This window comes from Astatotilapia calliptera, chromosome 3 (genome assembly GCF_900246225.1).
Source record: "Astatotilapia calliptera chromosome 3, fAstCal1.2, whole genome shotgun sequence".
Lineage (NCBI taxonomy): Eukaryota > Metazoa > Chordata > Actinopteri > Cichliformes > Cichlidae > Astatotilapia > Astatotilapia calliptera.
In genome coordinates this window covers 31,466,908-31,480,634 of record NC_039304.1, presented here as the reverse complement: position 1 = coordinate 31,480,634, position 13,727 = coordinate 31,466,908, and the positions used below count along the sequence as shown (strand labels likewise).

The following is a 13,727-nucleotide window of genomic DNA, read 5'->3' as shown; positions in this document are numbered from 1 at the left end:
TAAAAGGAAACATATGCTATTTAATCTCAGGTTAATGCCCCTCCATAATCATTTCCTCATGTGAAGCCTTTATTAGCTACAACTTAACTTCCCTCTTCATATCAGTCTCCACTGGTTTGCTTGTTCCATAATTTCATTTGTATGCATTAAAAGCACTTTTTACATACAATTTTAACTCACACCATAATTTGTCCCTCAGCAAACACATTTAAAAGTTTAAATTTAATGATTAATCCACATGGTTCCTTCGGATGCCATCTGCCTTTATGTTGTAATTAAGGTCCTTTAAGTACTTCTCATAGTTTGGTCGTGGATTTGTTATTAAACATTGAAACATTATAAAAAACTGTTTGCTTTGAGACTTTCATTCATTGTGCATAATTCATCTTTAATTTGTTTAGGCCTCTGTCACATAGGCCTACAGACCAGTCTGTCACCCCCCCGGCAACCTCCTGTCCTGGAGGTGCTGGGTGAAATCAGTCGCAAACAGGCTGCTGGACCAAAAATCTCCTAGTGGCTACTAACAGATCACTGCAGTTTCCTCTAGTATACCCGGGAGAGATTGACTTCCGCAAAATCTCATAAACTACTTGACAAGCATTCGTGAACCATGCGAACGTATGACACCCCAAAAACAGAGACCTTTCCCCTTCAAAGTAAAAGCTTAGCACTGAAACAAATATGTTTCAAAACCCACAACTTCTATTTTGACAGTGCAAGGCCTCTTTCTGGAGTGTGTTGCACTTTTGCAAGTTCCACTAACACTAGTGGAGTAGATAACACAGCATAAATTTCACTAAGCAACCTCCAGCAACCACTTGCCAACTCCTTTTGGGCCAGTCATTGCCAGGTGGCTGCCAACTGGTGTGCCATCCTGTGTGACTGGGGCCTTAAACAGAATAATTTGCTGTTGATCGATGCCAGTCTCCTGTCAGTGCTTCAAATAAAGAAAAAAAAATAGCTTGGCTAGCTCTAGCTTAGCATAAAGAGAGGAAACACACGCAAACAGCATGCTCGGCTATATGCAAGGCTACCAAAAAAATGATAGTAAACAAATAATCCTACACTTAATACCCTGCACAACATCAACTTTTAATTTAATCTTTTTCAGCATTTCATTTACATTTACACAAAGCTATGCTACGGTAAAGTAAGATATGCTCATTGTAAATTCTTGAAATTCTTATTTATCACACAGACATGAGCAATATCAGTCTTCTTGCCCAATTTTCAAAGTGCACAGTCTCACTTAAAATATCACACTAGTCCTTTAATAAGAGAAGCGTCTACTGGTTCTGCTCCATTTTGGATCAATTTAAAAGCAAATTTGGGAACGTAGGCTCCTCTGGTTGCTGGCAAAAAAAGTTAACTACTAAATTATTCTGCCTGATCTACCCAGTCTGATTACTACTATTCTTATAATTAAGTCCACATTGTATTTTAGGTTTTTTTTTCTCTTGCATAGAGGATCTTTTTGGCTACCATCCACAAGCGTTTTAGGCAAATAGAATATTCTCTTTAACCAGATCGGTTATTTGGGGTTTCATTTACTTGAGACATTTTAGTCAGGAATAACAAAGTGAATACATTTTTGATTTCCATAATCATGCTTATGGTCTTGGCAAACAATGAAGGACCTCTTCAGTGGAAAACATGGTAATCTGTGCAAAAGTTCAGCCTCATGTTTGAATTAATGCCTCGATGTTCTAGAAGTCTTTTTTTTTTAACAGAGATCGTCATTGCTGTTGGCAGAGCAGTACAGGATTGGCAAAAGAAGGAACCTTTAAAACTTTACATTACTTTTATTTTTAAACTCCAAGATAAAGTATTGCCCTTGGTGGAGTACTGCACTCTAGGAGTGTCCTTATCTACTGTTGCTTAAAATGTACGGATCTCTCAAAAATCACAGTCACAATCACATGCAGCTCTGCAATTTAACTGAATTATGTGAATTTTGCCTCTGTGTATGTTTATATTTTCTAACCCAATTTTGTAGGAACTTGATGTTTTTAACATGTTAAAAAACCTTTTCTTCTTTAACCTTCCTTCTTTATATCTACTGTTCCCCCATCTTTTCTTCCCTCGTTGATGTCAGGACTTACTGTTTTCCTCACTTGAGATCTAACGCTTTACTTTCTTATTTTAAATGTCTCCTCCTCATACACCAGCCTCCTCACCTTCCTCACCCTCTTTCTCCCTCTATGTGACATTGGATAAGGGTTCGCTAATTTTTAGACACTTCCAGTAGATTGTTCTGGCCATGGTGAACAAAGTGAGCAGGAGCAGGAGCACCCATGACACGTAGATCCCTTTTGAGCTCTTGGCGGGCTTCCAGGTACCGACCTGAACACAGAAGCAAACAGAAGACGTTTTTAAAAACTTTTCAATGATTTTGGTCATATAAAATTCTCAATTTATATTTTATTTTGAAAGTGGCAACTTGTGATTCCAGTTAGCAATTGCACCTCACAAATAATTATTTACTGTAGTGAACATTCAATGAAGCCACAAAATCAGCAAAATAAAATACATATTAACCACACGCCACCACGACTATATATGTGGATTCAATCTAATCTACACCATGTTTAAATTGTCAGCTTTTCGAAGGGAATACTTAATGAAAGCTCATGCTGACTAAAGGACACATGAAGGGATAACATGCAACATCACTGCTGCTTTGCAACTTTGGGTATAAATTGAACACAATTATGAACAATTACAATGATATTATTGCTTATTGTGCTAGTGCTGCGCCTCTTTTCTCTTTTGTGACCTTTTGTATGATGTTTCGCTTTGTGTGACTTGAAAAATGTCATCCAAATTACCTAAAAATTGTTGAGAATTAAGGCTTTTCTGAAGCCATCTGAGCAGTGTGTGATCTACTTTAAGTTATTTCTCTTTGAAATGAATAACAATCATGTTTCTTTCTTAATGTAACTGCTGGTGGTGTAAATAAAGACAGAGTAAACAGTTTTTTTGTTGTCACTTATATAAAGGTGAACAAAAAGAGCATCTGTGAATCTGCCTTTTGTGCAAAAGTAGAGTTTACAATTAGGTTATATAAAATATTAAAGTACAGCAATAACAGTTAATTTATTAATTATTAACAGTAATAGTTACAATGAATAAAAGCTGATAACCAAAATTAAATGGTGAGAGGCAAATATCTAATCAGCCAATCACATGGCAGCAGAGCACTGCATTTAGGCATGTAGACATAGTTACGATAATCTGCTGAAATTTAAACTGAGAACCAGAATGAGGAAGAAAGGTGATGACAGTGACTTTGAATGTGTCATGGTTGTTGAAGAACTGCTGGTCTACTGGGATTTTCCCACATGGCCATCTCTGGTTTACAGAGAATGATGTGAAAAAGAGGAAATATCCAGTTTGCTTAAGGTCTGTGGAAGAAAACGCTTCTTTGTCAGAGGTCAGAGAATGGCCAGACTGTTTTGAGTAGTCAGGAAGGGAACAGAAACCCAGATAATCACTCGTTAAGTATATAGATGAGCACCTCTGAGCACACAACATGTTGAACCTTGAAGCAGATAGAAGTGTTTTTAACTGATAGCTTGTTAAATCTATGTTATGAAGAGTTAAGGCCGCTTTGAAGGCTAAAGAGTATTACATAATAAGTTTATGTTTACATAATAAAATGGCTATTGAGTTTATTTTCGCCTAAAATTTCCAGCAGTAGGACGTCTGCTGGTTAAACGATTTGGCTTTTGGCATCCTAATCATCATCTTTAAAAAAAGGATACAATTTGATCGACCAACAGTTTAAAAGTTAACATCACTCCAACATCTTCGCCCACAAATACACACCAAAAGTCCTGCTGTGGAGACGGCGAGGATTAAAAACAGCAGGAAGCATAGCAGGCTCCTCCTTCTGGGGTACCGCCAACCAATAGAAGAGCTGGAAATCAAACCGAGAGACAGTCAAAAAATAATAATTCAAATTATAAATGCAAAACACTTATTTACCTTCCTCACACACAGAAAGTGAACATCTGACATACTCACACTTTTCGGCAGTGGGGACATCGAGCTAAAGTGCGGGCTGAAAACTCTGTCCACTAAGAGAGAGGAAATGAAAAGGTCAGTGTGTGCATATATTACAGTTCTCTATCAGGGGGTAAAGTAGAAGAGTACATTGGCAAATAATTCTGTAGATGTCAGTAAATAAATGCATAAAGAAGTAAAACTGGCACTGTCAGCTGTAATATAAGCCATGTGAGTGTGTGACTTTTACCAGGAATGTGTTGGAGCAGTGTCCACAGATGACTCTGATGCCAACAGGCTGACGCCGCGGTTCAGGACTGTCCCCTCCAATGTGGACTGGACCTAGGTTGATGATGCGTTTACTGCCGGGGAACAGAAAACACTGATTTAACATAAACCCATGTGAACAGCCTTTACTGCTTATTTCAAAGTTTGTCCAAAAAGCACCTTTTTAGCTTTTTAAAAAAGGGTGTGAACCTAAAGTTGAAAAATTTAAAGCCAGCTCTGTGTACTATGAAGGTGTGTGACTTGGAAAAACTGTAACTGGAAGTGATTATAGTAAATAAACAAATGAGGAAATATACTAAAGTTACTGTACAAAAAGTCCCCAGCTGATTAAGAGTGTCAGGCGGGAATTTCACTTGGACTTAATCTGGAATGACCAATAAATTAAAAAAAAAACAAACATAAAATCTCGGTGAGACAACCTAGAAAAGGAATGTAAAGTTCATTTCACATTATAGGTGACATAAAGCCCTCTGTATGTGATCTTAAGAGGGCTGGACTGAGGAAACTTGCATTTTATCCAGTGCAAAGAGGTGTAGCTACACATTTAATCACTTTTTCACCAGTACCTCTCAGGTTTTCGCAGGATAAAGAGATGTTTCTGTAGCAAAGAACAACTCTTTCAGCTTGAACTGTAATAAATAAATGTTTAGGGTTTTTTTGTTTTCTAATTGTTCGGTAGTTCATTACTCAGACTGACCTATATTTTATTTACCTATATATATTTAGTTTTTGTTAATTCACAATAGTACCAGTTTTTAACTGCAGACCCACTGTCCAAATCAAAAATTTCATTATAGACAGAAATAGTGGGGAACAAACACAAAACCAAAAACCAAACAGGAACTTTTTTGTTATTTAAGCGATATTAATGAATAGTATGTATGGCCATGGGGGAGGTCTTTATGAGTAGGAAAAGCTGTAAAACTGTAAAACCCCAAATTTTATGTCCTCCTTCACTTTCTCCAAAGTTTCTGCCAGCAGAATTCTGGCCCCCCAGACCTTATGTTTGACATCCCTGGATCATGATTTGTTAGTTGGTTTAAAAATGAGACACCAAGAGCCAATTTTAAACTAAAACACTGAAAATCAAAATATGAAGAAGAGGTCCACCTTCATGACTTTCGGCTCAACACACCTAACTAACTCATTAATCTCTGTTTGTTCTCTCAGAGCTGACACCAAAAGCCTTTAGAGCAGCTTACACTGAAAAAGTACTGGATACAGACTTAATCAGCAGTAATGGAAGATGACAGCAGCAGGAAATATTCCAGTCTGACCGATGTCAGGTCGTCATTCTGCTAAACCTTAGTGGATGAAGACGCGAGACGAGGAAGACCAGGAGGCTCGTTCAGCCGTGAGCCTGAGATTTCTGAACATTATGTTGCCGTCAGGGCAAAAATCAAGACTTCAAGATGGAAAGATTTACGGTTTACCTATGTGGAGTAAACTTGCTTCTCTTTTCGGAGTAGTTTCATACTTCAAGCCTGCTTATAGAACAAAATGACCACGTCTGCATCAGAGGTTAGTGAGGTTGATTTCTGTATAAACAGCTTATTAGAGCTACCTTTGGAAAAACCCAGACGCTATTATAATAGTCATCAAACCACATCTTTTACCAATTTTTATACTGAAGGGTCAAAACACGCCATTAAGTGTACTGGGGAGGTCGTGTCCTGGTTTTTGTATGTGCTGTGAGTGTTACAGAAACAAATAAAATGCTGGGAATACTGAAGCTATAATTATCGTTCCTTATATTGAGATGATAAGTGTTATAAACTCACTGATTGATTTAAAAACTGCGGCTAAAAAGTAGCTGGAAATGCGCAGGAGAACTCAATGGTATTGAAAAGACCAATAATAACAGCTTTGGGCTGCACCTCATTTACAGGTAGGTGCACACCGGCTTACATCATAGGGCTTCAGAGAGGTTTTTGGTTATAATGTAGCCCAGCATAGATATCCACTTGAAGCATAAATCGCCAGTAATGCCAGGCTGTTTCCAGAACTGTTTTATAAAATCTGGTCTGTTCTATTCTTTTTTAAACATATTTAATTTTGTTTCAGGCTTTAATATAAAAACGTTTGTTAATAAAAGTGTCATATAACTAGAGTTTATAATTTTTGCTTTTATTATTATAACTTTTCAAAAGCTGAAATTTTGCAAAAAGGGGGTACCTTCAACAGTCTCTTAACACCACGTAATGGTTGCTTTTGTTGAACGGCTGGAAAAGGTGGTGTGATTACGTGTTAAAGCTGAGATGGATTAAAAACAGCCTCTGTTTCTTTTCCTGACTCACCAGTACGGTCTCGGACAGGCGATCTTCTGCGACGTCACTTTGCAGATCAGCAGACAGTTGCAAGGACAGCGGACATACTTCTTTCCAACAGGAGCATTCTTAATGGGCTGAAACCAGAGAGGTGAAGACACAGATAGAAGAATAAGAAACTTCAAACATTTGCTGTTGGCTTTTCCAAATGTGAGGTTCTTAAATTGTTTTACTTTTGATTTCATCAGACAAAAGGAGAAGTGAACGACAATCCAACACGCCGATATTTTGTGGTTTACCAATGCAACTTTCCAACAAATACTGACGCAAGTACAGATTTCTATTATGTTAAAAAGCTATTAACTATTTTTTGGTATACAAAGGCTGGTTTCAACTACTCTTGTCAAATGTTTTTCTGGATTAATAGATCATTTTCTTCATTTTTCAAGCAGATAACAGTCTGTCTTTTTTTTTTTTTGAATGAAAAGAGTCAGGCACATCTAAAAGTGTGCCACAAGTCAGAGTTTTAAGTCACAGAATATAAAAATTGGGAATGACTTGATCTTACAGGGTCACCATTTGCAAGACAACAACTAAATTCCTTTTGAGATTATTTCCCATCATGCTCCAGGTGGAAATTTACAAGAAGCAAAAACTGCCCTAAGCATCAAGACCAGAAACAAAGTGATGTAAGCAGTAAGCAAAGTAAAAGTTGGGCCTTACTGCTGAAATTTTACTGTCAATGTCATCAGTTTCACTACCACTTAGCAAGTACTTATCTGCAGACAAGTTAGTGACATCAATGCAAATTAAGAGACACTATGGCAGTCTCCTAGTGACTGAGGCAATTACAAAGAAGCAAATTACAACCCATAGTCAGTTTATAGATGGGCCTCCAATAATGATGGAACAATTAACAGCCAGTCTTATTTAACATAAAAAAAAGCTTCAAACTGTTCAGTTACTTAATATCAATAAGTCATTTTACACATATAAAACGATAAAGATGCTTAAAAACAAACAGGTAAAGTTGTTTTATCTGTGCAGCTTTTCTCCATTCACTTCCATCAAGTCCTTACTAATTCTAACTAATTAATTATAGTTATTATAATTACCAGTTATAACTACAATGAGTAAGATCTTCATTTTCCATTTGTTGTGTTTGACTCATTAATGTAGACCCACTTTGCTTTATTGAGTTTTAAATACTGTGTAGGTGGTGTTTAGCATTGAATGCTTCGCAATAAAAGCCCCATTAAGAAAGGGTTTACCGTTTTATTCTACTGCAATGCCAGATGACTTTTATTTTGAAATGTGTACAGAAGCACTGAGTTCTTGTAGCACCAGCAAAATACAGCAACTTAACAAGGCAGCAACATAGGATCTCAAATAAGGCTACAATAAAAATAAGAGTCCCTGCAGAGGAAAATGGACTTCTGTGTTAAATATACTTAACATTTATTATAATCTAAGCTTGTAGGAAATAAATGTTGTTTGTTTCTGTAGTTGAGGTACATCAAGACTATATAGTTCTCTGTATCTGCCTCTTACCGTAGCTTCATTGCAGATGTTGCACTTCACCACATGCTGGTGCGTCTTGCCCTCCACAGATATGGAGGTCTGACAAACCCGGCAGCTGATGACCGGAGCACTGCTGCTGTCTGGGCTGCCTTGTGGGGAGTACGGGGGTGGAGGCTCGCCTGGTGCCACTGAGCTGGGGAACGGAGCAAAACCTGATGAAGACGAAGAAGAGGTTTTATTAATACTGTATTTATTAACACTAATAAAACAACTTCTTTTGTTTATGATAAAAAATACAGAAAATATATAGCCTGAAGTACTGCTTCACCTACACATTACATCTACAGCTGCTCAGCCATGAGAACACATGCCATGAAGCTCCCAGCGCATAGTTTCTGTGCTGATATTAATGCACTGATGAGATTTGGAGCACTGCAGTTCATGAGTCAGCAGAGCCTTCTATGCACCTTAGCACTTGGTGACCCCGCCCTGTTTCTTTACATCGGTCTGACATTTTGAGGCTGAGCTGCCGTGGCTCCTAAACTCTTCCACTTTGGTATTATACTGCTAAGCCCTAATGAAAGCAAGAAATGTAATGAATTTGTTGCAGTAGTAGAGTCCTACTCTGTGAGCTCTTTAAAAGGACCCATTCCCAAACCAAATATTTGTAAAGGCAGACTGCTTGGTTCGGCGCTTTTAGAAACATGTGAGACAAAAACACTAGAATTCAAAGATTAAAATCTGTGGTCTGGTACTTTTGTCTATGTGGTGTATATATAAAATCTTTAACTATAACTTGATGAGACTGATCAGGAAACTAGTGGCTTAATAGATCAGTGTAACTGCTTCTCCCTTTTGTGTGGGGTATTTCTAAGAGCCATCTATTTTCTGATGGTAAATTTCTGCATTTTCACTCTTCAAATCTGTTGTATAATGGTACAGCACTGCAATTCAGTAAACACCGTTATCATTAACAAGTATTGGCTCACAATATCACCACTTTTGTGCTTGGTCAAGACAAACAGTAGGTGCACAAACAGAATTTAGATGTGTATCTGTTTGTTTATACTGACTCATGTGTGGGTCAGCAAATTGTATGTTTAATTATATTGATTAACATAATGTTATCTATGTGTGACACCGTTAAGGGTCAAAACTCCGTGAGTGTAATACAGGAAGCACAGAAAGCAAGTGACTGTCACAGTTACAAGGAAGCAACCAGAGAAGTGAGAGAGAAAAATTGGAGTCACAGCAGAGATAAGAGCAATGAAAAAAGACAAACAAGCCAGACATGTGATGTCTGACATGATCACACAGAAAAGTAGAACAATTGTTTTAGCTTACAAGTTAAAAAAACAAAACAAAACCAAAAAACGTTTCATTTAAATCCCAGAAACTGAGATACTATTTCTGCAAGTTATTATATGGAGTTGCTTCTCGGCAATTAATCATAGTTATACTTCAATGACGATTTTTTTTCCTTCCGGTGACTATTAAAATCAACTAATTTCACATAAAAAAAATAAATTGCATTCTGCTTTGCAGTAGTTCTCTGGTTTTTGTCCTTCAGCACAATCATTTTCCTTAACTTCAAACCATAAAATTTCCTTGCCTTACAGGTTGTGACAGGCTTAGCTAAAGTATTTATACTAATTTCATTTAGTCACCTGACATATAAAGTTCACGATCGTGGCTCAAGAGTTGGGAGTTCGCCTTGTAATCGGAAGTCTTGGTCGTTGTGTCCTTGGGCGAGACACTTCACCCGTTGCCTACTGGTGGTGGTCAGAGGGCCCGGTGGCGCCAGTGTCCGGCAGCCTCGCCTCTGTCAGTGCGCCCCAGGGTGGCTGTGGCTACAATGTAGCTGCCATCACCAGTGTGTGAACGTGTGTGTGAATGGGTGGAGGACAGGTTGTGTAAACCGCTTTAGGGTCCTTAGGGACTAAAAAAATGCTATACAAATACAGGCCATTTACCATTCACGGAAATCTACTTGATTGAAATAAAAAGGTTTAATAATGTATGTTTAATACTGTATAATGTAAATAAAATGTATATATATTTGCATTTATTTGTATATTTTGTAAACATTTATTTACAAAATACACACTGGAGTAATTTTGCAAAATAATTTTGATTTCTACATTATTTTGCAGTAATAAGAGTCCTTATTTGTTTTGAATCAGTTCCCTTTTACAAGCAGTGGATATGACATTTAGGAGTTTTATTATGTAAAAAAAACAAAAAAAACAGATGTAGTTATGAAAAACAAATTAGGCCAAAGATACTTTGACACGGAGACTACAGGAGGTGGAGATTAAACCTGACAGATGACCTGCTCTACCTCCTGAACCACAGCCGCCCCTAAAGCTTGCAGTTTCCAAGAAATCTCCCATCTGCGTACTAACCAGGCCCCGACCCTGCTTAGCTTCCAAGTTCAGACGAGATCGGGCATGCACAGAACAGTCATCTTGTTCCTTGTTTATCATTTTACTGCTCAATAAGAATTCAGTAAATCTAAATTCTTGTTTATTTGTCACATTTTATTTTCTAAAGTTAGCAAAGCAAGGCAGCAAGGCAAGCCTGATCTTGTCATACACATAAAAAAAATAATATCCAGTTTCTTCACTCACATTGTGGATTACAACTTATTGGCATTTTGCTGGTAACGGATTAGTACTCCGTATTGGTATCGATACTGTATAGGAAATGAAAAGAAATGGTTGATTGTTATTGGTTTTCAGATTATCTCACACCAGAAATGGGAGCGTCGCCCAATCTGAAAAAAAGGTAATGTTTATACACCATTAGTTTTGAGGTATTTACAGGTGGGAAATAGTATCAGTCCATCCACCTGATACCAGACATCATGTGGTTTCTCTCCATTTCAGCCACTAAATTACTTTTGCATGTGCCTGAGAATACACAGCAATGCCAAAATACTGGTTCTACCAGGTTTCAGAGGTAGAGTGGTGCGAAGGAAGAAAAAAACCCAACATGCTCCCACATTTGTCATTCAGCAGACTGAAGATGCTGAAGCAAAACATGTTTAAAACATGTATAAAAATCCCTGTGGCAAAGCACAGACTGAAAACACATGAGCACGACACAGTCATTAATCGGAAGCAGGCTGTGGTGATCACTAGACCGACTTGCAGGTTTTTTCCCCTAACTGAGAAACAATTGTTTCATGACGCAATGCCAGATAAATCAGTGAAACCGCTGAAGCGGAACAACTCAAAGGTTTGGGAAATTTGTGTGATTTTTAATATTTTCCTGGTACAAGAAAAAAAGTACATAACCCACAACAATAGTGAAATAATGACACAACAAAAATGGTCTGGTCACATTGTTATTTGTAATCTCTAGTATTGGTCGAGAATTTTACAATTAAGATATCCCTAAAAGTCCAAAACGAAGTTTTTAAATTACTTTACTTTATGCCTGTTTCATCAGAACTCAATGTTCAATACCATGCACTAAAGAAAAGCAGCAAATCCTTACATGAGAACAATCAGAACCTGCTGATTTTTGCTGTTCAGGCTTGATAAATGACTAACCACAGAGCGTTGTTACAGTGATCTGACAGCCGGGAGCTCTGACCCCTTATCATAATGCAAATCACCAAATCAAACTCACCCACATGAAAAGCCTTTCAAACACCCGGTTTTTCATGCCTAACATCTGTTATAGACCGCTGACAGCTCAAAGGTGCTCATTAGCTTTGGTAAATCACCCTAAAATCGGTTTTCAATTAATTTTTGTGTGGGTTGAATCCCCTGTAGTTGTGTGATAATGTCTCTATTTACGGCTAACGTTAGCCTGAAAGCTAACACTTGTTTACAACACGACACCTTTAAAGGTAGAAACAAACTACAATACCACGCTGTTGAAGCCTATTAATGACTGCTCGTATTCTGAATGGTGATGTGAAAAGGACACAGAGGTTACTCTGAGGTTTCGGTAGATATCCGTGCGAGCTTGTACCGGGAGAGAAGCCGTTGGTCCCGTCGTGCTGATCGGGCAGCAGCGGTGACCGTTCCCCGTCTGCCATCGCTCCCTCCGGACCCAAGCCTTTCTTCCAACAACGCCCCGCGGGAAGTGTATCTGCGGCGTCTGGGAGACTCCTCGGACCTCCGGTAAAGATTTGTTTGGAGGAGTCGGTGTGAGGCTTTCAACTCCTGACCCTGCTAGAGGTTTGGGTTACTGACAGCCACATGACGCGGCGAAAACATTCACTAAACGCGGAAACGATACAACAAAAACATCTGTCACATGATTCAAGGAGTCAGGAAGTGACGGACAACGGGCTAGACCAATGAACGAGCCGTGTTTGAATGGGCGGGTCCTTCTGCTTTTGTTGACTAACAACAATTATAAACTGTAAGGCGATGATTGCATTACAATTACTGCTGGTATATGTGCACATAATAGAATAGGTTAGACTTTGTCATTATAAAAATGCAATGACATTTAGTCTGGCATCTCTCCTCTACCCTATCAGAAAACAACAAATAATAATAATAATAATAATAATAATAATAATAAACAGCTAAGTTTGTGTCTCTTCTCACAGTTCAAAGACATGTATGGCAGGTTGGTTAAAGCTAACTCTCTATGACTACGGTTAGCATGGCAGCCTGTCCAGGGTGTATCCCATCTTTTAGAGCTGGCAGGTTCCAGCCCATAGTGGAAGAGGGACGGTTGGATTTATGAGATTATTTATTGTCAAAGGAGCTTGCAAAGAAAAGCGTCTGGACTTCTTTAAGTTGCTTGAAGACGTTTCACCTCTCATCCGAGAAGCTTCTTCAGTTCTAAGGTCAAATGGTGGAGAGTCCCAGATATAAACCTAGTGGGAGTAACCCCCCACAGAGGGACAAAAGGACCCCCTGATGATCCTCTAATCGCCTGAGCCAAGGTGTGAAACTGTGCGTGGGTCCCAATCAGCCAGCGTTTCGGGTGTGTTCATTGTGAAACCTGGCCCCACCTTATCATGCGAATTCCTGAGGTCAGATGGCCCAGGATGTGAGTGGGCGTTAAGGCGTTTGGGAAGGGATCTCAAAACTGGATTATAGATGGCCGAGAGTTGGTGTCGTAAACCCCCGCCTCTGTTCAAAGATGGTCGCTCACAGTGGACATAGATGGCTTTTTTCACTCCTCTTTCAAACCATCTGTCCTCTCTGTCCAAAATGTGAACATTGGCATCCTCGAAGCACTCAAAACGTGCGGCTATCCTAAATGGGCGTTCTTAAAGTCAGCAAAGAGGCACAGAAAAGAAGACCAGACACCAGCGAGGGAGGATAAGAAGGACAGACGCAACAACATTGTCATCCCCTATGTAGCCGGTGTATCAGAGAAACTCAGGAGAGTTTTCTCCAAGCATGACATCCCAGTGTATTTCAGACCCAGCAACACGCTCAGACAGAAACTGGTTCACCCGAAAGACAAAACTCCAAGACACAAACTTAACAATGTGGTGTATGCTGTACAGTGCAGCGAGGAATGCTCAGACCTCTACATTGGAGAGACCAAACAGCCACTTCACAAGCGCATGGCACAACACAGAAGAGCCACCTCCACAGGACAAGACTCAGCAGTCCATCTGCATCTTAAGGATAAAGGTCACTCTTTCGAGGATGCCAATGTTCA

General features: G+C 38.9%; 1 protein-coding gene across 1 annotated transcript; it reads right to left on the bottom strand.

Annotated features, from left to right (window-relative positions):
• Positions 1–12,375, bottom strand: LOC113019246 (type I phosphatidylinositol 4,5-bisphosphate 4-phosphatase-B-like). The gene is made up of 7 exons (XM_026162814.1): positions 12,066–12,375; positions 8,112–8,293; positions 6,591–6,697; positions 4,256–4,367; positions 4,027–4,079; positions 3,829–3,919; positions 1–2,343 (listed from the first exon to the last, which is right to left on the bottom strand). The coding sequence occupies exons 1-7, from the start codon at positions 12,130–12,132 to the stop codon at positions 2,200–2,202; spliced, it is 756 nt and encodes a 251-aa protein (XP_026018599.1). The 5' UTR covers positions 12,133–12,375; the 3' UTR covers positions 1–2,199.
• Positions 12,376–13,727: the final 1,352 nt, after the last annotated feature.

Bases quoted from the DNA above. Each gene is read 5' to 3' on its own strand.
- LOC113019246 (XM_026162814.1), bottom strand. From the start codon at position 12,132: ATGGCAGACGGGGAACGGTCACCGCTGCTGCCCGATCAGCACGACGGG. The intron at 8,294-12,065 runs GTACAAGCTCGC...CGTCTTCATCAG, and splicing joins GACCAACGGCTTCTCTCCCG to GTTTTGCTCCGTTCCCCAGC. The intron at 6,698-8,111 runs GTAAGAGGCAGA...CTCTGGTTTCAG, and splicing joins ACATCTGCAATGAAGCTACG to CCCATTAAGAATGCTCCTGT.